The sequence below is a fragment of the Poecilia mexicana genome, unplaced genomic scaffold (assembly GCF_051168715.1).
Source record: "Poecilia mexicana isolate PSO_F unplaced genomic scaffold, ASM5116871v1 scaffold_15, whole genome shotgun sequence".
NCBI classification, from domain to species: Eukaryota; Metazoa; Chordata; class Actinopteri; order Cyprinodontiformes; family Poeciliidae; genus Poecilia; species Poecilia mexicana.
The window spans coordinates 1,707,463-1,735,388 of record NW_028263384.1 but is presented as its reverse complement, the minus strand read 5'-3'; the positions used below and the strand labels follow the sequence as shown (position 1 = coordinate 1,735,388).

General features: G+C 43.4%; 4 protein-coding genes across 6 annotated transcripts; 2 read left to right on the top strand and 2 right to left on the bottom strand.

Annotated features, from left to right (window-relative positions):
- The first annotated feature begins 55 nt into the window (after positions 1-55).
- eif2s3 (eukaryotic translation initiation factor 2, subunit 3 gamma) lies at positions 56-5,811 on the top strand. The gene is made up of 12 exons (XM_015004665.2): positions 56-178; positions 904-967; positions 1,048-1,175; positions 1,349-1,470; positions 2,192-2,286; positions 2,370-2,528; positions 2,955-3,089; positions 3,155-3,249; positions 3,322-3,466; positions 4,115-4,284; positions 4,355-4,527; positions 5,569-5,811. Exons 1-12 carry the CDS (start codon positions 110-112, stop codon positions 5,630-5,632), a joined length of 1,419 nt encoding a protein of 472 aa, XP_014860151.1. The 5' UTR covers positions 56-109; the 3' UTR covers positions 5,633-5,811.
- Positions 5,812-7,093: 1,282 nt separating this feature from the next.
- lrrc31 (leucine rich repeat containing 31) lies at positions 7,094-14,405 on the top strand. The gene is made up of 10 exons (XM_015004642.2): positions 7,094-7,350; positions 8,009-8,191; positions 9,138-9,281; positions 9,711-9,878; positions 10,479-10,640; positions 10,714-10,896; positions 11,689-11,856; positions 11,920-12,084; positions 12,829-12,984; positions 13,864-14,405. Exons 1-10 carry the CDS (start codon positions 7,338-7,340, stop codon positions 14,229-14,231), a joined length of 1,710 nt encoding a protein of 569 aa, XP_014860128.2. The 5' UTR covers positions 7,094-7,337; the 3' UTR covers positions 14,232-14,405.
- A 97-nt stretch (positions 14,406-14,502) lies between these two features.
- Positions 14,503-19,190, bottom strand: lrrc34 (leucine rich repeat containing 34). Its single transcript, XM_015004643.2, has 10 exons — positions 19,063-19,190; positions 18,171-18,301; positions 18,037-18,101; positions 17,844-17,930; positions 16,561-16,689; positions 16,392-16,487; positions 16,169-16,323; positions 15,457-15,612; positions 15,247-15,373; positions 14,503-14,677 (listed from the first exon to the last, which is right to left on the bottom strand). Exons 1-10 carry the CDS (start codon positions 19,188-19,190, stop codon positions 14,504-14,506), a joined length of 1,248 nt encoding a protein of 415 aa, XP_014860129.1. The 3' UTR covers position 14,503.
- Positions 19,191-19,710: 520 nt separating this feature from the next.
- On the bottom strand, positions 19,711-27,388 carry mynn (myoneurin). Of its 3 annotated transcripts, none has more exons than XM_015004655.2 (9): positions 27,338-27,388; positions 26,719-26,777; positions 24,748-25,030; positions 23,067-24,004; positions 22,699-22,858; positions 22,437-22,615; positions 22,263-22,355; positions 21,692-21,817; positions 19,711-21,284 (listed from the first exon to the last, which is right to left on the bottom strand). In XM_015004655.2, exons 3-9 carry the CDS (start codon positions 25,011-25,013, stop codon positions 20,881-20,883), a joined length of 2,166 nt encoding a protein of 721 aa, XP_014860141.2. In that variant the 5' UTR covers positions 25,014-25,030; positions 26,719-26,777; positions 27,338-27,388; the 3' UTR covers positions 19,711-20,880. The 3 variants fall into 3 exon arrangements, with proteins under 3 accessions (XP_014860141.2, XP_087869403.1, XP_087869404.1); XM_088013277.1 differs by having other exon boundaries at positions 24,748-25,027; positions 27,338-27,353; XM_088013278.1 differs by lacking the exons at positions 24,748-25,030; positions 27,338-27,388.
- Positions 27,389-27,926: the final 538 nt, after the last annotated feature.

Here is a 27,926-nt window from a genome sequence, read left to right as displayed (position 1 = left end):
TACCAGGGGTAAAAGTGAATCTATAGATGAATAAAAAAATAATTAAGTGATTATCTTTTTCCGTTGATCAGGCGGAGCCGCCGCCTCTTCCGTTCCCTTTTCATCCAAGATGGCGGGGGATGAGTCTGGTACAACGCTCGGTCAGCCTCACCTGGCCAGACAGGACCTCAGCACGTTGGTGAGTCTCCTTTTAACCGCATCCACAGCTTCACGGTCCCCTGGCTGTTACTCCGGGACGGTTATTTGGCTGAAATAAGGTCGGGGAAAACGCGGAAATGGTTGGGGTGAACGGTGGCCGGAGCAACGCCGCTTCCACCCGGCACATGACGGCAGGCCCAGCGGGGAAACGAGCTCCCCTCCGCCGCTCCTCTGCCAACCGAAATATTTACTTTCAGAGTCTCCGAACCTCCGTTTTTAGTGTCGGTTATGTTTGACATGTCTGGTTTCCACTGAGGATCATCTTCCTCCTCTCTATGAGTCTTAGTCAAAGTCGGATCAAAGCATTCGCGATATATGCGTCTGGTTCCTTGGTGGGCGAAAAATAACAGGGAGAAAAGGAGGAAGTTTAAACCATCTCTTCCATCCATTCCCGACTCCAACATCTCTCTGTCAGCCAGACGGATATTTAAAGAGGAGCAGCAGAAGCAAAGGAGGTGATTAACAAAGCTAACAACTGATAGCATCATCCTGGGACATGTCACTGTGGAGTATTGTCTCTGCTGCCCGGATGTTGCCTGGAAACTCAGTTGGTTTAAAATGCTGGTGTGCGTTTTAATAGTTTAGTTTCTTTAGATCAAAACAGTCCTGACATTTTTCCCAGAGATCTGATGAGAGCCGCTGTTTCCTGCTAATCCCTCTCTGTGTCTCACTGTGTCCTCTGTCTCTCTGTCTGTCCCTCTGCAGGACGTGTCCACCTTAACGCCTCTGTCTCCAGAAATCATCAGCAGACAGGCCACCATTAACATCGGTACTGGACTCATTCTGTTTCCCTGTCGCTATGCTCGGTGATTAATGCATTAAAATCTGTTTTTTCTCTGATTCCTGAAGGCACCATCGGCCATGTGGCCCATGGGAAGTCCACAGTAGTGAAGGCCATCTCTGGCGTTCACACCGTCAGGTTCAAGAACGAGTTGGAGAGGAACATCACCATTAAGCTCGGTTATGCTAACGCTAAGGTTTCTTCCTTTTAATTACGATGATTCATTAATAAATCCAGGTTAGTCTGGAACATGTAGACATCCTAAATCTCCATCCATCCGCCATCTTTGTCAGTGAAGTTTCAGGAACCAGTTTTCCTGCTGTGTGTGGCTGCCGTCTCTCTCTTTACGCTCCTTCTTTACCGCTGCAGGTCTACAAGCTGGACGACCCCAGCTGCCCCAGGCCCGAGTGCTACAGGTCGTGTGGCAGCAGCACCCCCGATGAGTTTCCCACAGACATCCCTGGCACCAAGGGCAACTTCAAACTGGTCCGGTAAGGCTGTTCCCAGCAGCTTCAGAGCTCTAAAAATAGATTTATATTTAAATAGGTGCCACTTATTTCATCATCGTTATTTGTTTGTTTTTGGAATCTAAAGCAATCATTGGATTCAGATTTGCTTAACTGAAATACATTCCCAGAATTATTGTTTCTACAATTTTACTTATTGCTTCATCACTCATTTCCATTCCTGAAAAATCAATGGCTCAAAATACTTTGACTGAATTTTGAAGCCCTGTTGGTCCAAGAGCAGCATCAATAACATAATCAGTTATATTGAGATTAAAATAGAATAGAATATACTTTATTGATTCCCAAGGGGAAATTGGTTATTTGTTGAAAGCTACTCCATCTTAGGTAATAAATACAAATTCATATATGTATCACTAAGAGTGATAAATTCAAAATGACTAGATATAAACAAATAAATAACAAGCAATCACATGCAATATATTAATCAATAAATAACCTATAAATGAGTGCAGAAAAAATGTAATCAATTAGCACAGACTTGGGCATTGTAAAGCCTGATGGCAACAGGCAGAAATGACTTTCTGTGGCCTCTGTTTTATTCCTATTGATGCTGATTTGCATCACACCTAAATTCATACTAATGTTGAGATTAATAATCTTTAACATTTGTAACATTTATTCTTCTTTTGTACGCTTTGTCAGCTGGTTCTGGTTCTGACTGAAGCTCTCTTGTCTCCGACAGACACGTATCGTTTGTGGACTGTCCCGGTCACGACATTCTCATGGCCACCATGTTGAACGGCGCCGCCGTCATGGACGCCGCCCTCCTGCTGATCGGTGAGTCTGGTAGACGCTGCGGCTCGTTGGCGCCCCCAGCAGGGGGTCTGGTTGTGACCGGTTCTGGTTCTGTGTCCGACCAGCGGGGAACGAGTCGTGTCCTCAGCCTCAGACGTCGGAGCATCTGGCTGCCATAGAGATCATGAAGCTGAAGCACATCCTCATCCTGCAGAACAAGATCGACCTGGTGAAGGAGAGCCAGGCCAAGGAGCAGTACGAGCAGATCCTCGCCTTCGTGCAGGGTGGGTTCCCCTCAGCACCACAGCGCCACCACTGTGTTGGCTGGATGGAAGCTAAATCTGACTAAACATCTCAGCTTTAAAGTCTCAGTTTAAGCTTTTCTACTGGCTTCCATTGGTTCACCTCCACATTTGTTTGACACATTACTAGAATGGCATGTTCTCTCGTCTTTCCTATTTTGAGGAGTCACCAAGAGACATGCGCTTTTGTGTCACACTAAATTTCTACCCCAGGAAACAAGAACTGCTGGATCACCATCTTAAAGTTAATGTTTCTCCTGCCAACAATCATCTGATGTTTTTCTTGATGAAATTTCTCCTGCTAATGTTTTACTCAAGTTTCTCTTGCTAACATTTCTGCTGTTTGTCTTGCTAACATTTATTTTGCTAACGTTCCTCCTGCTAACGTTTGTCCTGTTTCTCCTGCAGGAACCGTTGCTGAGGGCGCTCCCATCATTCCCATCTCAGCGCAGCTCAAGTACAACATCGAGGTTGTTTGTGAATACATCGTGAAGAAGATTCCCGTTCCTGTCAGAGACTTCATCTCCGAGCCGCGGCTCATCGGTAAGAACGGACCCGGTACTGCTTCCTGTTTCCATCGGCTTGTTTTTTAACGTGAACGGCTTCAGTCATCAGGTCGTTCGACGTGAACAAGCCGGGCTGCGAGGTGGACGACCTGAAGGGAGGCGTGGCCGGAGGCAGCATCCTGAAGGGCGTTCTGAAGGTCAGGGCCGCAGCGTTAGCCGCCGGCTGTGATGTCACAGTGTGATCTGACCGCCGTCCGTCTGTCCTGCAGGTGGGCCAGGAGATCGAGGTCCGGCCCGGAATCGTCTCCAAGGACCAGGAGGGGAAGCTGATGTGCAAACCCATCTTCTCCAAGATCGTGTCTCTGTTTGCTGAACACAACGACCTGCAGTACGCCGCCCCAGGAGGCCTGATCGGTGAGAGAACCGGAACCAGAACCAGACTCCTCTACGTAGGAACGGTTCAACAGGAATGATCTGCGGATCCATGGAGTCTGTCTGACTCCTACAGTCCGGATCAACACAACGATGTGTCGTTCAGTCCAGATGTCTGGAGATTCTCTCTCTTCTTTCATCCTAACTTGCCTTTCTTTCCTTCCTTCCTTCTTTCCTTCCTTCCTTACGTACTCCCTCCCTCCCTTTATTCCTTTTCTTTATCCTGTGCTTCTGTCCTTCCTTTGCTCCTTGTATCCTTCCATTCTCACCTCATCCCTTGAATCCTTCCTTCTGTCTTTAATTCCTCACTTTTTCATGTTCTAACTTAATTCCTTTTGTTACTTTGCTTCCTTCCTTCCATCCTCTCCTACCTTGAATCCTTCCTTATTTCCTTCTTTCATTCTTTTCCTTTCTCTTTGTCGCTCCTTCCTTCCTATTTTGTCTCCTTCTTTTTGCCCTTCTGTCATTAATTTCTCACTTTTTCCTTTCCTTCTGTCCTTCCTTCTTTCCTCTCTGTCCCGGTTCGATTCAGGTTGTTTTTAAGTTAATTCGAGGTATTGATATAAAATGACCGTATGAAGCAGTGAATTCTGGGATTTTGGGTGAATGATGACGGGTCGGTGTCTGCAGGTGTCGGGACGAAGATCGACCCGACGTTGTGCCGGGCCGACCGCATGGTGGGTCAGGTTCTGGGAGCCGTCGGCGCGCTGCCTGAGATCTTCACGGAGTTGGAGATCTCCTACTTCCTGCTGCGGCGGCTGCTGGGCGTCCGCACCGAGGGCGACAAGAAGGCTGCCAAGGTGAGCTGTGCATCATGGGAAACGCAGTCCAGCCTCCTCCGTTCTCTGACCCGATTCCTCCGGCCTGCAGGTCCAGAAGCTGTCCAAGAACGAGGTTCTGATGGTGAACATCGGCTCGCTGTCGACCGGCGGCCGTGTCAGCGCCGTGAAGGCCGACCTGGCCAAGATCGTCCTGACCAACCCGGTCTGCACCGAGGTTGGCGAGAAGATCGCGCTCAGCCGGCGCGTCGAGAAACACTGGCGGTGAGACGCAGCACAACCCGGATGTTTACGATTTAAAGGGCCAGTGTCATTTAAAATCAACTTCTTGATTAGAGCTTTACATCAGGCTATAATGTTTTTCCCTGCAGAGTTGATTTGATTCCTTCATGCATGTTACAGAAATCCTTTAATCTCCATGGCAACCATTCAGCTGCAAATCGCCTGGGTGAACCAAGCCCCGCCTTCCAGATGCAGCTCCTCCCCCACTCAGCTCCTTCAGACTAGCCAGCAGTAATTAGCAAACACCTTATGGAGCTCAACATAGGAGCTACTGCTCAGTGAAATGCTGCTAAAAAGTTGATAAAGGGTTTGTAGTGGAGCCATGTTGGCATCACTTCCTGGAGGCGGAGCTTCAGAAAGCAGGAGTGTTTAAAGAGACAGAGGCCCAATTTCGAGGTGTTAGATTAAAAAGTCGGGTAATATTTGATTTATATAGCATATTTTATAACAGAAGTTGGCATAGTTACTTGATTGTGCTTTAAAATGGCACATTGTGCCTGGAAAACACATAATGCTGTCTTTTTGAAGCTGCTGTTTGTAATTTTTATTAAATATATTTTTTACATATTTGTTAAAACAATCTGTCACAACAGTTTGAGACGTGATCAGTGAGAACCTGGATTCCTTCCCTGAGCTACCATTAACATCTGAAGAAGTGTACCAAAAACAACCAATCAGAGCCAGGAGGTAGGGCTTAGCGCTGTCAATCATCCTCATGTACTTACTGTTAAATGTGTTGGAGGATCAACAATTTAGTTACAGGAAAACCATTTATCTGGCATCATCTGTGGCTATGCTAACAAGCCTAGCATTCACAACAGGCTATGCTAGCTGCTCACCACACCGAGGGTGATTGACAGCGCTAAGACCTGCCTCCTGGCTCTGATTGGTTATTTCTAGTTAGCACTGTGAGAAGGCAGATATTTTTAACATATGCAAAGAGAAATATTGTTAGTAAAAGTTGCATCGTGCAGCTTTAATGTTCAGCAGAATGAAATGTTGACGCCGTTTCCTGTCCCTCAGTCTCATCGGGTGGGGACAGATCCGGAGAGGCGTCACCATCACACCAACCGTCGACGATGACTGAGACGACGACGACGCTCCTTTAGGATTTTTCTTTTTTGTTTTTACAACTGGGACATTTCACAGGTTTATGGACGCCGCCGTCGCCTCTGCATTTGAGGAGACGAAGGACGGAGGAGGAAGAGGAGTCCAGTCGGTGGCTGGCTTCAGATTTCACAACCAATAAAATAAATTTGGAAGGAAGTTCAGAGTCTCTTTAAATTATTTCCTCATTAAATAATAAATTTATTCAGTTTTATTTATTTTATTCATTTGCGGTTTAAATGACCAAGTCATGTGTTGACATAAAAGTTTAGAATGTAAAATAGTTGGTGTACTAATAATTTGCTATAACATAAGTTTTGATAGAATATATTTTATTTTATTAAAGGTAAAAATGTATCTACTCTTTTTCTTTAGATTTTGTTTTAGTTCTGACTGGATTTTTTAAAAATCTGTTGTCGACTTTAATAAATTATAATTTATTTTTCTGATGTTTGGGGAATGCGGCATTTCCAGGAAGTCGACACTGGAGGACAGGAAGTGCTTGCTGCTGACTCGGTCTTATTAAAAAGATGTATCAGGAAAAGACTAAAAATATGGAATATCGAAGCAGAAAATGAAGTCAGGTTCTTAGATTAACAAAGCTTAATGTCCAGATTCTGTTTTAATTCATATTTGGATCTTTAATGAAACGATAAAACATCAGAGAACTGAATTTATTAAAGTTTTCAAGTTCTGTTATTGTTTTCCTCGTGTTGGGGATTCTCCACGTTTTCTCCTCTTAAGCTAAAAATATGTCAGTTTTTGTTTATAATCCATAAAATATAATGAAGTTTTTTATCTTTGATAATTCATTAAATACGCAGCAACATGCGAAAATAAGAAACTCAAAATGCTTTGTTTTAATTAATTCAGTCCTTTGTTTATATCTTCATCGGTCAAATCAATGAGTCACAAATCAGTGGGCGGGGCTAAAACTGCGATAGGCAACGTGATTGGTTGAGCTGTGAAACCGCAAAATCTGAAACGAATATATTAATAGATCTTTCATTTTTAATAGAAATGTAATTGTTACATTATTGATGCCTTTAAAATTTTATTTTTTCTTAAATATAATATAAATATTTCCATAAAATAAACATTTACAGTATTATACAGTAAATTGTGGAACTTTGTTTATTTGGCTCATTCTTTACTCACTTCCGGTCATTTAACCTGATTTAATCTGCTTTTATCTTCTATGAAACATTTATTTAAAGCTGATTTTGGCTGAAATGTTGTAAATAAAAGCTTTTTTTTTACTTTCAGCACAAATTAACTTTAAATTTCCACAACATAAACTTAATAAATAAACATATAGACAGAGATTCTAACTACAGTTGATTGTTATGATCAGATGATCATCGCTCACTGACCTGAAAGCTGAGCCAAAGATATAAACATTTACAGAAGGAGTTGCCGCACTTCCGGATTGATCCACCTGACGAGCACGAGGCGTGACGTCGCCCAGGTGACAGGTGTGCCTCCGCCGAGGAGAAGAGGAGATTTTAAAAACGCTTAAATGTTGTCAACGAACCTTTTACTAAATGAAATCCAGACTTCATTCGACTTTTTCTGGGTCATTTATGTTTTCATGTGAGTCCAAACGAACCGCGGGACCGAACCGAACCGAACCTCCGGCAGAGAGTTAAATCTTTATTTCTAAACTATTCCGATTTGAAACTGACATGGAGGCTGCAGGTAAGAGGATCTGCTGAAACCTAACACGGATTTTTATCAGTTTTCTGCATTTTCATCCTTTTATTTCTAAATAAACTTAAAAATTCTGTTTAATCTGTGAGCTGAAAATATACTTTAGGTTTATTGTTAAAATGTCATTCATTCCTCAAAGTAATCAAGTTATTTTATTCTAAATGCTCATTAATATGTAAAATAGGTAAAATATTTGGATTTGATAGTATTTTCTTCCTAAAAGTGACAGAATATTTAACATATTTATAAGTTATTGATTGTTTTTCATGTTTACTGGAGGATGCCATGTTGGTAGAGAAAGTAGGTGAGCTCTGATTGGTTGCCAGGTTTGCAGACACATTCGGTTGTTTTGGGTCTTTGTCAGAATGGAAGAACCAATAGTGACACATTTTGTTGTAAATTAAAAAAAACACCCCACAGCATAATGCTTCCACCTCTGTGCTTGACTGTAAGGATGGTTATTTTGCTTTGACTCATAATCTGCACATCGTGTTGAGTTTTTCTGAGTTATTTTGATGTTTATTGTTACATTTTGTAGAAGAAGACAGAATATTTGCCTTTTATGTAACATATTTTGCATTTGGGGCCATGTTTTAAGTTTTATGAAGAATTATTTCCCCATATGAGCGATGCTACCTTTGTCCAGAGGCTCAGCGGGGACGAGACGGAGGCGGCCAGAGACGATCCCCCCTCGACGTCATCATGAGTCAGATCCGCAGGAAGCGCTCGGGATCCGACAGGAAGCCACTGGGCCGCTTCCTGTCGCGAACCTCAGAGCGGACGGCGATCCCTGAGGACGCAGAGTCCGAGAACAGAGGGCAGAGTCCAGGTGAGACTCTGTCCTCTGAAAGAGAAACTGGTTTTAACGCATCGAAATGACCCAAAGATCACAGATTTAGTTTTAAAGAATCTCTATTAATTGACAGAGAAACACTAGAAACAAAATTTAAATTCCTGTCAATTACATTAACACAAAGTGAAAAAGTGCAGGTAGAAGTTTAAGCATTTAACTTTGTTCAACATAAAGCATCATAAACATCAAAGCAGCAGAATATTTCCTGTATATTTTTCTGAAACATATCAATAAATTTCAGCTGAGTCTGTTGTCAAACTAATAAAACAATCAAACCTTTTTGTATTTGTTTAGCAAATAATATTTTAAATTATTTTACTTGAGAGTGACTAAATTTTAACTCCTCCCATCTGAATCCATCTAACTGAAATAACTTTTTAATTTTGACCTTTAGTTCTTTAAATGAAAATATCTTAATGCAGTTTAATTTCAAACCACTTTTGTAAAAACCTTGGAAGGAGTTTATTACAGGCTTTGAGGTCGACTAAATCATAAAACTTTAAAATGTCAGAAATATTTCATTAATTAGATTAAAATAATCAGACGATGTTATAATTCAAATAATTTTCTTTTGAAGGTTTTGTGTTGGTTTCTCCACAGTTTAACATGTAAAGTGATTTCTTATTTAGAAAATATTTTATTTTATCTTAGTTTTTACATCAAAATGAACCTTCCAGTGCAGTTTGAAGACTATTACCCCAAAAGTCTGATTTCTGTTTGTATGCTGTTTATCATCAGTTTATTTACTTCTTGCTAAATATTAAAAATTTTGCTTTTGCATTATTTCGTGATAATTTACTTTTGTCACACCGTTTCTGTAATACTTGTAATTCTCCTTCCATTACCCTCAGAGCTGCTCTAAATCAGACTGTATTAGTTACAGGAGGTAAAATGAGGCTGCAGCTGTTTTTGTTTTTTCCAGGCGCTGTGGCGCCGGTGGAGAGCCAGCGCGATGCCGGCTGGGGAAGAGTCTGTGTTTTCCTGCAGAGGTTGGGGAAGAAAGCAGACAGTAGGAGTCTGAGTCTGGCTCACTGCGATCTGACGGCTACAGACCTGCTGGAGCTCGGTATTCACTCCCTGAGATCACAGCACCACAGAGCTCTGAGCGTTTCTGAAGCTGTTTTATGAGACATAATGAGACGTTTGACTCCTCCGGTGTTTAAAAGGATCATTTTTTATCACCAGCAGCCTCAAAAACCCTTCAGTGTTTAAAAACAAACTAAAACCTGATCAGATCAGATCAGATCCAGGTTTCAACCATAGATGGATGCGATTTATCTGGACTTACAGGAATCTCTTTGCTTTGTTCATATGGAGTAGTTTCATGCAGCTAGTATCTTACCTGCAGTGGAAAATAGAATGTTTTTTAGTTTGGAGAATAATGATTCTTTATCTATGAAGTTTAAAACCTTCCAAAAGACACAAAGTAAAGCTAAACATTAGCTGCTTGTTGTATTTAAATAAACGCCATCGCTGACTGTGTTTGTCCTTTTAGCATCGCTGCTCCAGTTCCTCCCTCAGCTGGAGGAGATGGATGTCTCTTGGAACGAGCTGATTGGTGGCAGTCTGACCACGTTGACCTCTCACCTCCAACATGTGGGTGGGATCAGGACGCTGAAGCTCTGCAGCTGCAGGCTGAACGCGGATGATGTCGCCGCTCTGGGTGAGACTTCGGTTACGACCAGAACCGTCCAGTCCTGACGCTGATAGCAGCTTAAGGTTTATTTTCTCCAGATCTGATCTGGAAAAGCCTTTCTACACCCAACGTGTCATTTTCCTTTTTGGCCACATCGTGATCGAATGTTCTCAAAGTGTCGTTTGTGCCAGAATGTATTGATGAAACACGTTTAAAAAACTCTTAAGATATTAATAAATAGTCCTTTCTGCATTCTTCTGAAAATAATATTGATCATCTTTTCACGTTGATGTAATTTGGTTGTACATTTAAATAAAATAATATTTAAGTGCACAACTGTCCTATTTATGCGTACTGCTAAAGTTTAGAGGGCCACATAATAAGCTGTAGCGGGCTGAATTTGGCCCCCGGGCCTCGAGTTTGACACCTTTAAACTTTCTATAAGTTTCAGCTGATTTCAGAGATTCTTTATGACCTGTGAACACAGTAACTGTGAAGTAGGAGGAAAGTAATGCATAATTTATCACTTTTCACAAATAGAAAACTGAAAAGTGTGTCAGGCCCTTATATTCAGCCCCCTTTTACTGTGAAACCCCTAAATAAAGTTCTTCCTCTGTGCGTATGAAGGCGAAGCCCTCCCTTCTGCTCCTGTCTTGGAGATCCTCGATCTGTCCTGGAACAGCAGTGTTGGCGGCACTTTGCAAAGCCTGCTGGGTAAACTTCAGCCATCAGTGAGGGAGCTCCACCTGGTGGCCTGTCAGCTCACTGCGGCGGATGCTGCTGCTCTGGGTAATCATGTCCTCATTGGTCCAGCTGATGTCTTTCTGCTTGGTGGCTCATCTCGGTCTGCGTTCCCCTTCAGGAGGCCTGGTGGCCATTCTGCCTAAACTCTGTGTGTTGGACGTTTCCTGTAACCCTCAGCTCACACAGGAAGTGGACGCTGGCGGCTTCGGGCAGCTGGCCGCCTCCCTGTCCCACGCCGTCTCCCTGATCGTGCTGCGGCTCCAGGCCTGCGGGCTGAAACCTGACGATCTCGAGGCTCTTGGTGGGAACAAAACCTCAGATTTCTGATTGGTTTAAACATTTTATTACTTTCTTATTAGAATTCATTTCCAGTAGAAAACAAATCCTGATGCGTCCTGCAGGCAGAGCTGGTAAAGTAGCAAAAAACTGCACTCAGGTAAAAGTAGAAGTACTTCAACTTATCTTTACTTATGTAAAAGTAAAAAATAACCAACCAAGAAATGAGTCTAGTAAGAATAAAAAAGTAAAATTACTACTGAAGTACTGAGTGTCTTTAGTCAGAGGCTTCTTCAAACCTGCTGTAATACAGACTGCTACAGGAGATCTCTCCTGCCCACAGCCTTCAACATCTACAGTAACGCTTTGAATTAATGAGTTACAATCAATAAAGTATTTTTTAATTTGATCAAAACATAAATCATATAATATCATCAGACAAATTGCACATATAAACGTTACATGGAAATTTTGGTTCTTTAAAGACCAAAATGAAAACAACTTATATTAATAACACAATCAGTCAAAAAATATTTTTCCAAATCAGTTTCTTTCAATATAAAAATTATGAATTTTTATCAAAAACTGTAGGCGTGTCTGTGTTTGGTGAATTTTTGATTAAAACAATTTGTTCTTCATTCAGTAAAGTTAAAATTTCTGGGTAAAATATCCAGAAATTTTACTCAGGAGTAGCAGTACTTCTACTTCATAATACAATTACTCAAAGTAAAAATAAAAATACTCCTGAAAGTATTTTTTTTCCAGTTACTAAACTAAATGTAAATAGTAAATGTTACAGTTTCACCTGTGGCTGCAGGTGCTTCCCTGCGCTGCCTGCCCTCGGTGCGCCAGCTGGACCTGTCCTGCAACAGAAGTGTGGCTGGAGGCCTGAGCCGACTCGCCTCTCACCTGCCTCACATGGCTCACCTGGAGAGCCTGGACCTCCACCTGTGCCGCCTCAGACGCGCCGACCTGGAGGCTCTGAGTGAGTCTCTGTGACCGCCACCGCCAGCAGCCGCTGCAGGCTTCACCTCCTGCCTCTCTCCAGTCCAGGTGCTGCCCTCTCTGACGGCGCTGACGGCGCTCGACGTTTCGTCCAATAAGGAGGCTGGAGGCGCGGTCCACCAGCTGGTGTCGGTGCTGCCGCTGACTCAGATGAGGAGGCTGCCGATGAGCAGCTGCAGGCTGACGGAGGAGTCCTTCACCGCCCTGGGTAAACACCGACAGGAGTCTGCAGCTGGAGGAGATGAGCCCAGGGCTCAGCCAGGGGTCGGCACCGCTAGCCAAATGTTAGCTGCACTACAACAGTATTTAGTGGCAGCTAATGCACAAAGATCTTTAACTTTATTCACCTGAACAGCCAAGAAAATTAGTGCTTCAGAATTTATCCAGACAAAAATAATTAGGGGAAACTAGGTGTGCTAAATGTTTTCAAAATTAGCAAAAGTGCTAAGCTAAAAGTTAGCTACACTACTAGCAGATTAGCATAAGTGTAACCTTCAGAGTCACATAAAGACGGTTCCAAAGCCGGCCTTCAATCACCTGAAGAGCATCTCCAGGATTAAATGACCCACTAAGATCTACAGAAACTCATCCATGACTTTAGTAACGTTTGCTTCCTTCTGGAAAATGCTGCATGTTAAGTTCAAACGCATTCAGACACAGTCGTCAGTTTTTTTCCCAGCCAGGCCACACTATGGGAATTTTTTGGGGACTCCTCTGCATCGTAATGAATTTCTATGGTCGCCTGTCTTTCCTATTTTTTATTAGTTTAGAAAAGTGGGCCTCTAACTGGCTCCATACTGAAACCCCAGTGAAGCAGAAAGTCATGAATTACAAATTTCCTCCACAAACTGAAGAACTCAAAAAGTGTCCCCAAGCGAATTATTGTTTTTACTTTTCATTTTTGAAAAGTAAAAGCTGAATAAGCTGAGAGCCTGGATGTTTTGTTCCCCAGCCCTGGTGGCGCCGTACCTGCGCAGCCTGGATGTTTCCTGGTGTAAGGTGGTGGGCGGTCGCCTGCCGCTGCTGATGGACGCTCTGCAGCCGTCCGTGGTCCTGGAGCTCCGCCTCAGCAGCTGCGGCCTCACCACCGACGACCTGCGTCACCTAGGTAACCAACACGGTGATTTAGTTTTAAATTAAACCTGAACTGACCGTCATTCAGGTGAAAACTGCTTTTACTTTGACACATTATTTATATTTTGGGTTATTTTTAATGTAATAATGTAAGTTTATACATAATTCTCATGTGATGTCACACTTCCAGGAAGTTTGTAGCTGACAGCCATCTTGGCAGGCATTCATAACAGTTTCTATGGAGTTGCTATGACAACAGTACACAAACCAAGAGCTTAGAACTACCTCTCGCCTTGTTCCTATCTAATTTATAAACAATATAAGTACGGTACAGCTATTGCTTGATTACAGTTTTTGAGTGCTGTGCTTTGTTTTAGTTGGTCTGGACGCCATGGTTCTTCTTGGCTACCAAGATGGAGGTTCAGTGGCGCTGCTGTCGGGATCTACCAGAATGAGACAGATAGTAGAAAATACCTCAGATCTCTTATATTCATTATGATTCACGGCGTAGTGAACACAAAGAGCGCGTCCACCATGAGGAGCTTCACGGCCTGAACAAATGATCAGCGGTTTTGGAAAGGACGGACGAACTCTTCGTGTAAACAAACTTCATGCAGGAACATGCAGGCTACATGTCCGTCTTAGCTAGCAGATAAAAGCTACATTAGCAAAGCTAATTTTGCTAGCTCAGCAGGAAGTACTGCAGTAAATATCACTGCTATTTGTTAGTGTTACACAGAGGTATAGAGTAATAGCTGTAATGTATAACTTAGAGCTGCTCCTGAGCTCATGGCTTGTTTGTTGTTGTCATAGCAACTGTCATGACAGTTATAGTACTTGCCAAGATGGCGGCTGTCAGCTGCCAGGTTGTAGCGTGTGCTCTGAATGATTAACCTTTACTGTCCCGGAGCAGCTGACGTGTGCAGGCGTGGCTGCGTGTCCTCCCTCCGGGTCCTGGACTTGTCCTACAACGGTTCGGTCGGGGACGCCGGCTGGGCGGCACTGTTCGCGGCGGGCGGCCTGGGCTCGCTGGAGGAGGCCGACCTCAGCCTCCGACCTTTGACCTCGGCTCCCTGCTCGGCCTGGCTGCCCACGCTGCTCGGGGCTCTGCCTCGGATGCCGGCGCTGGCCCGGCTGGCCATGCAGCGCTGGAGCGCCGGGCCGCAAGAAGAGCAGCAGCTGCGCTTCAGCGTGAAGAACCGGAACATCCGGCTGGACTGGGACCCGGACGGGTCGGACTGGAAGACCAGCAGCCAGGAGGAGAGTCAGGCTGAGGAGTAGGGAGGAGGTCAAAGGTGACTTGGATTTCAACAGATCAGAAACAAACAAGGACATTTCTCTCTTACCTGATTCCTGAGGTCCAAACATTTCAGCTTCTGACTGTTGGAGGCTTAAAATCAACAATTATTCTCACATGTTGCACAAGAAAATAAATTCACATTTATTTAACTTTAACTCTTGACTTTTATTTCATTCTTTCATATTTAGATGTAAATATGATCCCATTTCCACCTCTGATGAAACTGTTTCCTGGTGTTTGATCATAAACGGCGTCACTGCTGTGGGGAGTCTGAACCTGCGTTCTGCTCGTTAACGTCTGTAAAGAAAAGGTGTTTCCTCAAATGATGGAAGAGCTCGGCGAGGAAAACATGGCCGTCCACCTCGTAGGGCCTGACGTCGGTCTGCTCAGGCGTCAGGCGGCCGGTGTTGAGCAGCTCCTGGAAGGCCTGAGGGACGGAGCAGCTGGAGTTACCGACGCAGTTAAACTAACAGTTAAACACTTTAATAAACAGTCATTTTCAACTACGATTCCAGATCTGGATTATTGCTGCTTCCACCTTAAGTTTATATGACAAAAACAACCAAATAAAACCTTTTTTACACCTGAAAACCCTTCAGGCTCTGATAAAAATAGTGGCCAGTTGTTTTAAAAGCTTCCTCTGATGGTGGATTGCAGCAGAAGACCACAAATGTTCCCCAGGGTTGAGTTCTAGGTCCAGTTCTGTTCACCTCGTGTATAAAAGAACCGCCTTTTGTTAGCAAACTCCTTAGAATAGGCAACAAAAAAGCCTTAACTTTAATATCAGGTCTTTATTAACAGTCTTATTGATTTAAAGTGCTATTAATATTTAGCTCCTATCCTTGATTTGTTCCATTTCAGTTGATTTATTTAATTATTACATAATTTATCCATTTCATGACCTCTGAAAATGAGTCCTTCTGTCTCAGATTTCTGAGGGTGAAATATTAAATGAGTGTGAAAAACGAGGATGTTTGCTGAATAACGGAGGTTTACCTGGCAGACCGGCTCCTCCAGGTGGTTTCCCCAGATGTAGATGTGGGTCAGAGCTGGGCTGTTGGTCAGAGCCCCGGCCAAGGACAGCAGGCCACTGGTACTGATGTTGTTTCTGCAGACAGAAAGCCTGGAAAACACAAACTCAGAGCCTCCAGTCGGCCTGCCAGCTCCTCAGAGACCACAGGAAGAAACCAAACTAAACTGACTCACTCTCTGAGGACGGAGCCCTCACAACAGATGGCTTCGCTCAGGTACTCAGCGCCGGGGTCTTCGATCCGATTGGACGACAGGTCGATGACCTCCAGAGGGGAGTTTCCTTTCAGGACTTTGGAGAGATGCAGGGCGCCATCCCGGCTCACACGGTTGCTGCAGATGAAAGGTTTCATTTTGCATCCAGGAAGCCAGATGCTCAGTCAGGGTTTGTATCATTAGCCTGGCGGGCCTCCAGGCTTTACTTCCCCCACCAGGCTAAGCACTGTTTATTTTAAATTGGGGTTTTTATACACCAGAAACAGTAAAGATGGATTCAGCCAGGTTTATAGCTGACACATTGAACTGGGCCAAGAAGATGCCCACCAACTGCAATGGCTGGTGGATCTTGTAAATTTGAACATTTATTAACACAAAAACATGGCGGGTCGCTGGTCGACTGACCTAACATCTCCACTACCGAGCTTAGAGGGTTTTCTGTTAGTAATCTTGATCATTAGTTTCTAGACTTCCTTTCTATGAATATTAGCTTCCTCTCTTCTTCTTTTTAAGACAGAATGAGTCAAAGTCTGACTGACCCGTCTTACCAAACCTGTTCTGTCCGATAAACAGACTGAGAATTGGTGGAAAAACAGTCAGAACCTTCAGGAAGTCTGGAGAACTGATGAAGAAGACCCATCTATGTGTGAAGACATGAGGACCGGGTTTGTACCAGCGCAGGTCCAGGTACCGCAGTCTGTGGTTCAGCTTCAGGCCTTCAGAAAGCCTCTCCATGCCTGTATCCGTCAGGCCCATCTTCCCCAGATGGAGCTCCACCAGGCTGCTGTTCACCGGAAGCATCTTCGAGAAGTGAACGGCCCACTCTTCCTGAGACAGAACCACACAGCGTTCAGATCAGAACAGGAACCAGAACCTGCTGCTGGGGAAGTTCCTACCAAGAGGCTGAAGAGCAGCGCCCGGCTCACGTCCACAGACCGGAGGGTGGTGTTGTTCTTCAGAGCGGTGCTGAGGCCGATCATGCCATGCATTTCCTGCAGGGACAGAGGCAGGGTCAGAGGAAGAACCGCTGACGGTACCAGGAGGTTCTGACCCACGGGAGGTTACCAGGTCGCACTCGCCCAGCTCCAGCTCCTGCAGCGTCATGTTCACCCGCAGCATGCCGGCGAAGTCCAGGCCTCCATTTCTACCGATCTTATTCCCCGACAGCCTGAGAGAGAGCAAGCTGCTGTTACCCTGCAGGGACGGAGAAAGACGGTCACTTCCTGTTTACTATCCACAAGGAAACAATCACTTCCTGTTTACTATCCCCGTAGGAGACGGTCCCTTCCTCTTTACTATCCCCACGGAAACGATCACTTCCTGTTTACTATCCCCACAGGAGACGATCACTTCCTGTTTACTATCCCCACGGAAACAATCACTTCCTGTTTACTATTCCCACAGGAGACGATCACTTCCTGTTTACTCTTCCTACAGTAGATGGTCACTTCCTGTTTACTCTTCCCACAGTAGACGGTCACTTCCTGTTTACTATCCCCACAGCAGATGATCACTTCCTGTTTACTATCCCCACAGGAGATGATCACTTCCTGTTTACTATTCCCACAGGAGATGATCACTTCCTGTTTACTATTCCCACAGGAGATGATCACTACCTGTTTACTATTCACAAGGAAACAATCACTTCCTGTTTACTATTCCCACAGGAGATGATCACTTCCTGTTTACTATTCCCACAGGAGATGATCACTTCCTGTTTACTATTCCCACAGGAGACAATCACTTCCTGTTTACTCTTCCCACAGTAGATGGTCACTTCCTGTTTACTCTTCCCACAGTAGATGGTCACTTCCTGTTTACTATCCCCACAGGAGATGATCACTTCCTGTTTACTATCCCCACAGGAGATGATCACTTCTTGTTTACTATTCCCACAGGAGATGATCACTTCCTGTTTACTATTCCCACAGAAGACAATCCCTTCCTGTTTACTTTAAAGGCCGGAAACAATCACTTCCTGTTTACTATTCCCACAGGAGATGATCACTTCCTGTTTACTATTCCCACAGGAGATGATCACTTCCTGTTTACTATTCCCACAGGAGACAATCACTTCCTGTTTACTCTTCCCACAGTAGATGGTCACTTCCTGTTTACTCTTCCCACAGTAGATGGTCACTTCCTGTTTACTATCCCCACAGGAGATGATCACTTCCTGTTTACTATTCCCACAGGAGACGATCACTTCCTGTTTACTATTCCCACAGAAGACAATCCCTTCCTGTTTACTTTAAAGGCCGGAAACAATCACTTCCTGCTCTGGACTGCAGTGTCACCAATTCTCCACCTGGAGGAGAAGATCAGCAACAGACGTTTTTCTGACCAACCTGCAGGCTGCCGGCGAGAAGCTCGGCTCCGTGCGTCTGAATGTTGTTGAAGGTGAGGTCCAGAGAGCGCAGCATCGTGTCCTGCGCCTGCGTAGCAACAGACATGACGACAACACGCATGACAACAACAACACGCATGACGACCGTAACAGACTTCACTCCATCGCCTCAGCAGGCCTCTCCTCTTCCTCACCTCTAGAAGCATGGCCAGGTAAGCAGCTCCTTCATCACTGATGTTGTTGTACCCCAGATCCAGACCTGTTCAGACGAAAACCGGTGAAAAACACGGCGGGTTCTGGTTCTGTTGATCCGGACCTGGCAGCTCACCTGTAAGGGTCTGATAGTTCTGGAGACATTTTGATAGAACGAGGACGTCACTGTCAGTAAGTCTCTGGAAGCCTTTCTGCTTCCTGTTTCCTGCTAGATTCAAGGTGAAATTCCTGCAACACAGGAAACAACTGGAGCAGTTTTCACAATAAAAGCTCCACATATACGGAGTTATCTTCACTAATTATTAATATTAATATTCACCTTTCAAATGGCCCCCACTCACAATAAATCAGTGGCTATGCTAACTAGGCTGAGCATTCGCAATATGGTATGCTAGCTGCAGCGTAGAGGAGAGCAAGTGGAAGGGAGAGGAGGGTGTGAGCAGCCACATGGAGAGCGATTGACAGCACTAAGACCCGCCTCCTGGCTCTGATTGGTTGTTTTCGATTTTTTCAGATTATCTCTCATATTATGCTGTCACAACATAATAGTTTAATCAAATATGTTAAAAAATGTTTTTATATTTACATACATCAACTTTAATAATTCAAAGGGTTGTTGCTCATAATACTGATAGTTTTGCATTCTTTTATTTGAAAGTCAATACTTTTACGTATTTTGTTGTTACATTACATTGATATTTTGTGTAACATTATACTTATTGATATACTCTGAATATAACTTTAATTAAATAATTAGAAAAATTACCAGAAATATATCACCAGTTATTGTTAGTAAGAAAGTACAAAAAGGTAGGAAAGGTAGGACATAAGGAAATAAAAATAATAATAAAGGAAGGATGCAAGAAAATTGGAAGTAAAGAAAATAAGTCAGTTAGGCTCTGATTAGTTTTTCTTTACCAAATACTAAGCATTAGCTCCAGAAGCTAATGTCTCGTCTCATTAAACTTTACATTTCCGCCACTTTTAACCCAGAGTCAAACTCTCACCTGGTCGTCGTCGTTCTCTCTAAGTTTTCTAAAACAAACGGGTTTATAGCAATCTTTTCATTTTCACAAATAGCTTTGTAACAGTCGGCTATAGGCTCAGCGGCCATTACTGTGGCCAGAAACGCCATTGTTATGGCAACAATGTAGAGTTGCGTCACGCAATGCGTCACGTGCTGCGTCAACTGTTTTTCCCGCCACTGAAAGAAAACTGTTCGGCAAGTTTTAACGTTTTACCTTGTATTATTAATCTGATACCATTTGGAACCTTATTTTAAAAAATGAAAACAAAAATGTAACCTGTTTTAATGTGTAGTTAAGTTCAGAATGAATCTATTTTGTTTCTAGAGAAATAAAAAGCACACACCATAAAGGTTTTATTAAAGCTGCATCAAAGGTTCACTGAAGATTTTTATCTTGAACAAGTACAGGGTGACAGTGGAGGAAAACATCTCTCCTGGAACAAGAGGAAACATTTTTGTCTTCCCCTCTGAATATATTTATTCAAGTTAATTGTTGGTTACCAAAATGGTTTCGGTTTGATGTTTCTGTAGTATTGTTTTAGTTTTGACAGAATTTTGACAGTAATGCTAAATGCTAATGCTAAAAATAAATATTTCTTTGCTTTCCATCAAAACAAATCAACACTGATTTTAGCTTTATTTCACATCGCTTTTATTCATTTTTTTCTCAGTTTTTTTTATATACTGCCTAACATGTAGTTATTTCTCACAACTGTACAAGTAATGATAACATTTTGCAAAAATAAGACCTACTGATAATGCTTTGTGTACAGCAGTTTTCCAACTAAACTAAACAGAAATACGTTCTCTAACAGATGTAGATACGATAAATAAAAATTATTTTTCTGACCTCCTACTTGCTACACAAAACATGAAAAAAATAAAAAGATTCAGCACATTTCTCTATACACTGATTATTCCAGCAGAGGAAAAAAAAATCTGTTTACAGGACTTAACTGAAGCTGTTCATAGTTGGGACATTTAGCTCGAAGCAAAAAACTGCAAAACTTATCATGTCTTAATAAGTATTTGTTTTATTTTTATATTTTAAGGAGAAAAAAGCTCAAAAATATGTGAATTCTTCCAGGAAGTCCTGGAATAAAGCATCGAAGTGCATCGAGTACAAAAACCATCTGCTGTCCTGATGCATCATCAGGAAGTTGATAGATGCACTAATTAAGACTTTTCTGACCTGCAGACCGGACCGGCACCAGCAGGACTCGATTCTCATCCTCTGGCTCTGAAATAAAAGCCATTTTTTCACGTCATGCTCACATTGTACTCTTTAATCGTCACATTAATGACGCCATCATTCAGGGGGAAACCTGCTGTTATGTTTCACTCCAAAACTATTTCACATTTAACTGTCGTTCTGTAGTTTCACCAGATTAAAGCCAAACAACCAGGAAACTCACTTTTTGTTTTGTTTTTTTACTTTTATATGCACCAAAATATGATAAACATAAAACAAAACTAATCAAGCTAATTTACTCTCCAACTGAAAAATCTAAATCAGCTAAAAAATAAGTTTTTACAAACTAATTAATGGCAGAACTAACTTTAAAGATGTTCATCAGAAATAATAAAAAAGAAGTAAAAATTAGTCAAAAGAAAAAAAAGGAGTAAAATATTCTTTAAATAGGATGAAATGAGGGGTCAGAGGTCATCAATGTGGTAATACACTATTAAATGGTGAAGCTGTTATCTAAACTGGTTCTGGTTGTTTTTAGAAATGAAACGGTTCTGAAAACGTGAAGTTGGGTCAGATTGTAGTCCAGAGTCCAGCCCGCCTCCGGGCTCACTGCGGCGGTGGTGGCGCCGCCTCGGCCGGGTCCACCGTCTTGATGATGATGATCTGCTCCAGGCCCGTGGCGGGCGACGCCGCCGGCCGCAGCTGCTCCACCAGCGCATGCAGCGTGTCCGAGTTGATGGTCTGCTCCGGGTCGGCCTCGAAGGTCACCTGCTGGCCGGCGCTCAGCGCGTGGTGGTCCGGCTCCGTCTTGAAGTCCTGGATGATGGTGGCGGGCTCTGTGGGCGGGTCTTCGGTGCCGGCGGTGGCGGACGGTTCTGAGGCTTTGGGGTTCGGGGTCGGAGGTTCTGGGTTGCTCGGCTCCGATTCCGGGATGGAAACCAGACTCTTGTTGTCCTGTGTGAGTTTGCTCTGAACGAACGCCACCGGATGGCTGGAGGCCAGCAGGACGACTGCAGAGACACAACAAATCGCCATGGTTACCATCTAGAAAATCGCCACGGTTACCGTCTGAAAAAGAGGTTCCCAAACGGGACAGTCTTCTGTCCACAAACAATGCTACAAAATATATAAAGACACATTCAATTTTACATTTTTTAGATTTACTATTCAGTAAGCATTATGTCCATTTAGAAAAGGGGTGTCCAAAGTGTGGCGTAGGGGCCATATGTGGCCCATGACCTGATTTTGTGCGGCCCCCAACCGTCTTTCAACAATAAAACTTACAATTTAAAAAAAAATGTTTTTCTTATTTTCTCATGTTCTCTACAACCTTCTAAAGCTCTGCAGCGCCTCCTGGTGGCCCCCACTGTGAAAAACACAGTTCTAGATTTAAATTAAGCCCCGCCCATCGGCTCACCGGCTCGCGCCCGCTCCTTGTGTTGTCGCACTTCGTCGGCGTGAGCCTTCTCCTGATGTTTGATCATGTTCTTCACGCTGGCGAAGCGGTTCCCACACAGCAGGCACTGGACGCCTGAGTTTCCATCTGGACACACACACACGCACGCACGCGCACACACACACGCACACACACAGAGGGGGAAACTTTTAGACACCTGATCTGAAATGTTTGACATGTTAAAAAAGATCAGAAATGCATCATCATACAAGCGCATCTCAAATAATTACAAATTTATTATTTCACATATATCACACTCACATATTCTACAGGTTTAACCCTTTATCTCTGGAAATGTTGATTATTTTATCTTAAAAATGTTGACAATCCAGCATTAAATTTACTTTGCATAAGAGCAGAAAAAAACGTAAAACAGTTCTGCAAAAAATAAGGTGACTTTTTGGTGCTTCCTTTCACTTCTGCGGCTGCCTGGTGCTCAGACTGTACAGAGCATCCTGGTCACTGATGTTGCCACAATTTTAGTTTTTTTTAATTAAATTGCTAGTGGAACATAATCCTAATCTGAACTCACCTGGGTGAAGCCTCCTCAGGTGCTTCTTCAGCTCAGAAGATGTTGCAAATTTGGCGTCACAGTTTGTTTGCGTACATTTATACGGAGTTTCGCCTGAAACAGAAACAGGAACAGATTAAAACAGTGTTAGCTCCGCCCACCTCGGTGGGTCTGAATAATAATAACGAGCTCCACCTGTGTGTTTCCTGGCGTGTGCGATCAGAGAGGAAGACACGGAGAAGGACATGCCACACAGGTCGCACTGGTACGGCTTCTCTCCTGTGTGGCGCCTCTTGTGGTAGGTCAGGGTACTGGACTGAGCGAATGCCTGGCCGCAGATGTCGCAGACGTACGGTTTCTCTCCGCTGTGCAGTCTGCGGGGAAACAGACGTTAAAGAAGTGAACATTCAGCTGTTTCCTCTGCAGCTCAGTCAGTTTAACGCAGCAGGATGAGAACCTGATGTGGATTTTGTAGTTGGACGACGTGGCGAACTTGAAGCCGCAACGATCGCAGGTGTACGGTTTCTCCTCTCCATGGTGCATCCGGCGGTGAGCGACCAGCTGGCACTTCTGGGCGAAGCATTTGTCACAATTGCTGCAGGTGAACGGCTTCTCACCTGGAGACAAACAGGGAAAAATGAACACCTCAGAGGTATTTTATCTGTTTATCCTGCAGATTTTCCTCTTTTTTCCTGTATTTATCTCCTGCGTTTCTTCTTATTTTCCTGTTATTTTCCCCTGTATTTTCCTGTTTCTCTGTGTTTTGTAGCTGCTAATCTGTGGTATTTTCTCTGTTGCTTGTTATTCCCTCCTGTGCTTGCTCACCTGTGTGGATGCGCAGGTGCGTCTTGAGCTGTGTGGCCTGCCTGAAGGTCTTGGAGCAGAAGATGCATGAGAACGGCTTCAGGCCCTTGTGGATCTTCTCGTGGCGCCGCAGGCTGCTGATGTCCTTGAACAGCTTGTTGCATTCGCTGCAGGTCAGCGACTCGCCCAGCTCCGACCCGTCCTGCTCCCCGCCCTCCGTCTCGCATTCTTCTTCAGTTCCCAGCTCCCCGCTCTCCTCGTCCTCATCGTCGTCCTCCTCCTCCATCTTCCTCCGGCCCCGCCCGCGGCCCCGCCCCCTCCCTCGCCCCCGGCCCCGCCCGCGGCCCCTCCCTCTCCTCGTCTCGCTGCCCAGCCGCGGTTTCTTGACTGGCAGCTCTTCTTCTCTGGACGGGCTCCAGTCGGCCGACGTGTCTCCAAAGTCGGCCGGCGTTTCGCCGAAGTCCTTCACGCTGCCCTCCGATTCGCCGGCGGACAGATCTTCTTCCCTGGCGGCTCCTCTTCCTCGGCCGCGCCCGCTGCCTCTGGGCCGCCCCCTGCCTCTGTAGCTCTGGATCTTGGCGCCGCCGCTCGGCTCGGGCGGCTCGCCGCTGAAGCTCTTGGGCCTCCTCCCTCTCTTCCTGCCTGTCGCTCGGCCGAAGCTCCGCGGCGTGGCGGGCGTGTAATCCACGTCGTCGCCCAGGTCCTCGTCCCGCGGGTCGAAGTCGTGGATCTTCCCTTCCAGGCCGTCCTCCTTGAAGTCCCCGACCACGGAGGCGATGGACAGAGGGACGGGGGACGGCGGGCTGCTGGGACTCGGCGGACACGGCTCCGCCTCTCTGTCTGCGTCCGACTGGGACGTCTCGCCGGACTCGGCCCAGCAGGGGACTTTCTCCAGGTACTTAGTGGCCTCCGACATTCCCAGGAAGACGGCGGCTCGGCGCACAGCAGCCTGCCTGGTGCTGAAACCACAGAAGAAGAACGTTGACCATTTATTTTATCTTCACCTTGTTCACCTTCACTAAAGGATTTCTGTTATTGCATTTTAGCAATAACATCTTTATTTTTTTATTTAAAAAAGGACATTTATTATATGTTTAGTTGCATATTTTAGTGTATTTTTAATCTTGTATGAAAAAGCTTTGAGTGGTTAAATGAAAAATCTTAAATTTTTTCATATTTGATTTGATTATAATCTATTTTTTTCTACAAATAAATGCAAATGACAGAAAATATGTTTAAAAACCTGCTTCTATTTTAATCATGCCTTCTGTGACTTGACCTGAACTCAGAAGCTATAAAACAAGATGGCCGCCCTCGGCGTGCTGATATCACTCTATGGAAACCCAAGGAGCGCATTGGTGGAAATAAATCCACATTTTGAAATTTAATCTTTCTGTGCAAGTTACTCAAAGGTTGTTGCTAGGTAACCAAGGAGAGTGAGTTAGTTGATGCCACCAACATTGCTTTGCTAGCTGGCTGTGAGAGGTTGAGCAGCTAAAGTCTTCCCTCTGCCTACATCTCCCAGAATGCCGTGTGGTTGTGGATCAGAGTTCAGTGAATATTCTGTCAGATTTATTAGTTGATATTGGTCTGGTGTCTATCCTGAGATTCTTATTGGTTTATTGTCCAGCTGTACCGTGGCGATGTCTGATGTGTTTTCCTCCGTTTTGTTGTTTCGTTCCAGGCTGAACTCGGCTCCTACCTGCTCAGGTTCATCTGCCCGGTGTAAACAAACTCCAGAAGCTTCTCCAGCGAGTAGCGGCTGACCTTCTCCGGGTCCAGAGTCGTGAACTCTTCGCCCTTTTCCGCCTGGACAGAGAAATAATCGCTGAAGGCTGCCAGAATGTTGCGGTGAGCCCTGAACTCCACGTCTTTCACCATGATGGTGATGTCACACAGGAAGTCCATCTCCCGCTGCTGATGCAGGCGCTGCAGGAGCAGCCGTCCGTGGCTGGCGAGCTGAGCCATCGCTGCTGCTGCGGCTGCTGGAGGGGCGATTCAGAGGACCGGGTCAGCTTTCACACGCTAACAGGGACTCAGTGACTGAAACACGCTAATCACACTCTGAGATCACGTCACTGCAAAAAGAAAGTACACCCCGTCTCTCCTTAACGGGTTTTATTTCAGAAACCTAAAAATGCAGCATGTACAGGGGGTGTACTTTCTTTTTCACCCTGACTGTCAGTCTGAGGAATGAAATGTGCTGATTGGTTGAGACTCAGAGTCACCGCGGCTGTTTCTAACTTCCTGAGGGAAAGTACTCCTGGCTCAGAGCGCCTGCCTCCTTTCTGTCCTCTCAACCTGAGCCTGCCTCTGCTGGGAGCTGCTTCCTGTCGCCACATGCTTGCTCAGGACGGTTCCTCTTTATTTAAAGGAACTCAGCTGCTCTGAATTATAACGGAGATGAAATCAGGCTTTATGGAACCGGAGCTGAACGAACTAAATAAACTTCATGTTGTTCTTTGCTATCAGAGCTCCAGACTGTCGCCTGGTTATAACCAGTGACCTGCAGCCAGTTCATACTGGAAACCAGCCCAGCTTCCCTTCAACAGCCATCCATCACTATTAACTCCAAATATTGATTTATTAATGATTAATTACACTCTGCTGTCCATGGATAAAGATTAAATTTAGATGCAATAAAGTATTTTTAATACATTTTTATTCTAATAAGTTTGTATTTTATTTCCCAAGAATAAAACAAACAGGAAAAAATAATTATTAGTTATATATAAGGATACTATGTAAATAATAATAAATAAACATTTATAATTATTTATATATAATAAGAGAATGAAGCACATTTGACTCATGTTTAAAATATATTTTATTTATAGATTTAAAAAAAAGTTTTATAAATTTTATTTTTGGCTTTTTTGGACTTAAAAAATTTCAAGTATATAAATATTGCTAAAACAACGAGTCGTTTTTAAATTTATTATTATTACATTATTTTGGAAAGCTATTTTAGTTATTTTAGTTATATTGTTCCTATAATAGTAGTCATAACTATTATTATTGTATTTGACACAACTACCACTATTATTATTATTATTGGTCTTAAATATTATCACAATTATAAGTATTAAAAATGAAACAAAAAAAATCATTTATGGCTTTTTGAGACATTTAAGATAAAGTTAAAATTTAATTTAATAATAAGAATAAAATAAGAATAAAAAAGAATTTTGTTCAATATTGAACAAATTTTTTTTTCCATTTAGTTTTATAATTTTATTACATTTTGTAACCCACTAATGTTTTAATTATGTTAATAATACATAAAAACATCAACAAATCGGTTTTCCCTCCAAATATAATTTCATTATTTTTATTTTATTTTAGTAGCTTTTTCAGACTGTAATCAGCCTGGAGCAGAAAATAATTAAGAGTTTGATTATGTGAATAATAATATAATAAAGATAAAAACATAGAGCTAAATATTTTTTTCTAATATTGCCTTACTATTTCCCAACAAGCAGCAAACTTTGAATGGTTCCTTTAAAAAAATTAACTTGCAACTGTTTTAGAAATGATTATTCCAGGCTTTTTGAGACGTTTAAAATAAGTAATGAGTATATTTAGGTCAAAAACTGAGCTGAATAGATTTTTCTATAGAGATAATAACATGAATGGAAAACGATGAGAAGTTTAAAGCAGAAGGAAAAGTCACCCTCAGTGTTGTTTCCAGTGAAGCTTCAGTCACTTTCCCCTCCTCTTCTCTGCAGAATCCTGCAATGAAGGCAACAGACTCAATAAACAACAATCATAATGTTCATCAACAGTCTGAATATTAATATATTATGTAGATAAAGGCTTGAGGTCTGCAGCTCAGACAGGCGAGCTGAAGAAGCAGATTTTGGAAAATAAAAGCTCCCTCCAGTTTCCTGGGGAGGCCTTTAGCTCCGGCTAATGCTAGCAGCGGCTGTACATCCTCTTTAAATGACCTCTGCGTGCTGTTTTCTGCCCATCCCCTATTTAGGCGAACATTTCCCCCAGTTAGATCCAGTAAAGAGCAGGTTTCCCCTCCGCAGGGGTCTGAGCAGACCGGATCATCTCCCAGACCAAAGCTAACTATTTTCGCAGTGATAAAAAGCGCGGAAAACATTGAGCTCTTATTTCGAAGGTTTGACGGTTTCTACAGGCGGGGTCGACGTAAGCGGCCACAAAACCCCGCAAACGCATTCATTTCAGAGACGCACGGTTCAAATATGACATCAGCCGATTAAATTTCATTGCACAAAATCGTTATTTTTACTCCAAAGCGAAGGATTTAAAAGCACAAAAACTACCTTCTAATATCCGCGATCTCCAGCCATTAGCCACGTGATTTTGAATGTCTCGCGAGACATGACTGTTCAACAAAGATGTTCGACGGGGTTGAGATGATTCCCGTCTCGCCTCGATTACAGTCTGGCAGTCGAGGAAGGGATTTAATTCCTTGATTTTGTCGTTTTAACGTTAATAGTTTATCAGATCTGGGGTTTTTAAAGTAAAATAGATAATTCATCTTGAACATAATTAGAAAATTAAAATAGAAAACTATTGTACTAATCCTAGAAAGAAATTGAATGTTGTTAATTCATATAATCTAAGGTTGGTCAAAGAGTTATTGTAGATGTTGATGGCTGTGGGCAGGAAGGATCTCCCATATAGAGGATGATCCGGGTTGTCCATAAGTTTCTTGATTATATGAAAAATGGAGAAGAAATATATCTGCATTTTATGCTTTAAGATACTTTTGAGTTTATTTCTCAGTGTCCCAAACACTGACCTCAACATTGTCTATATGTCGAGGTCCTCTTTGTCCAATCACATGAGTGGGATCAATGCTGAAAATGGATGAATGGATATTTCATTCATCCATATGAATGAGGACTT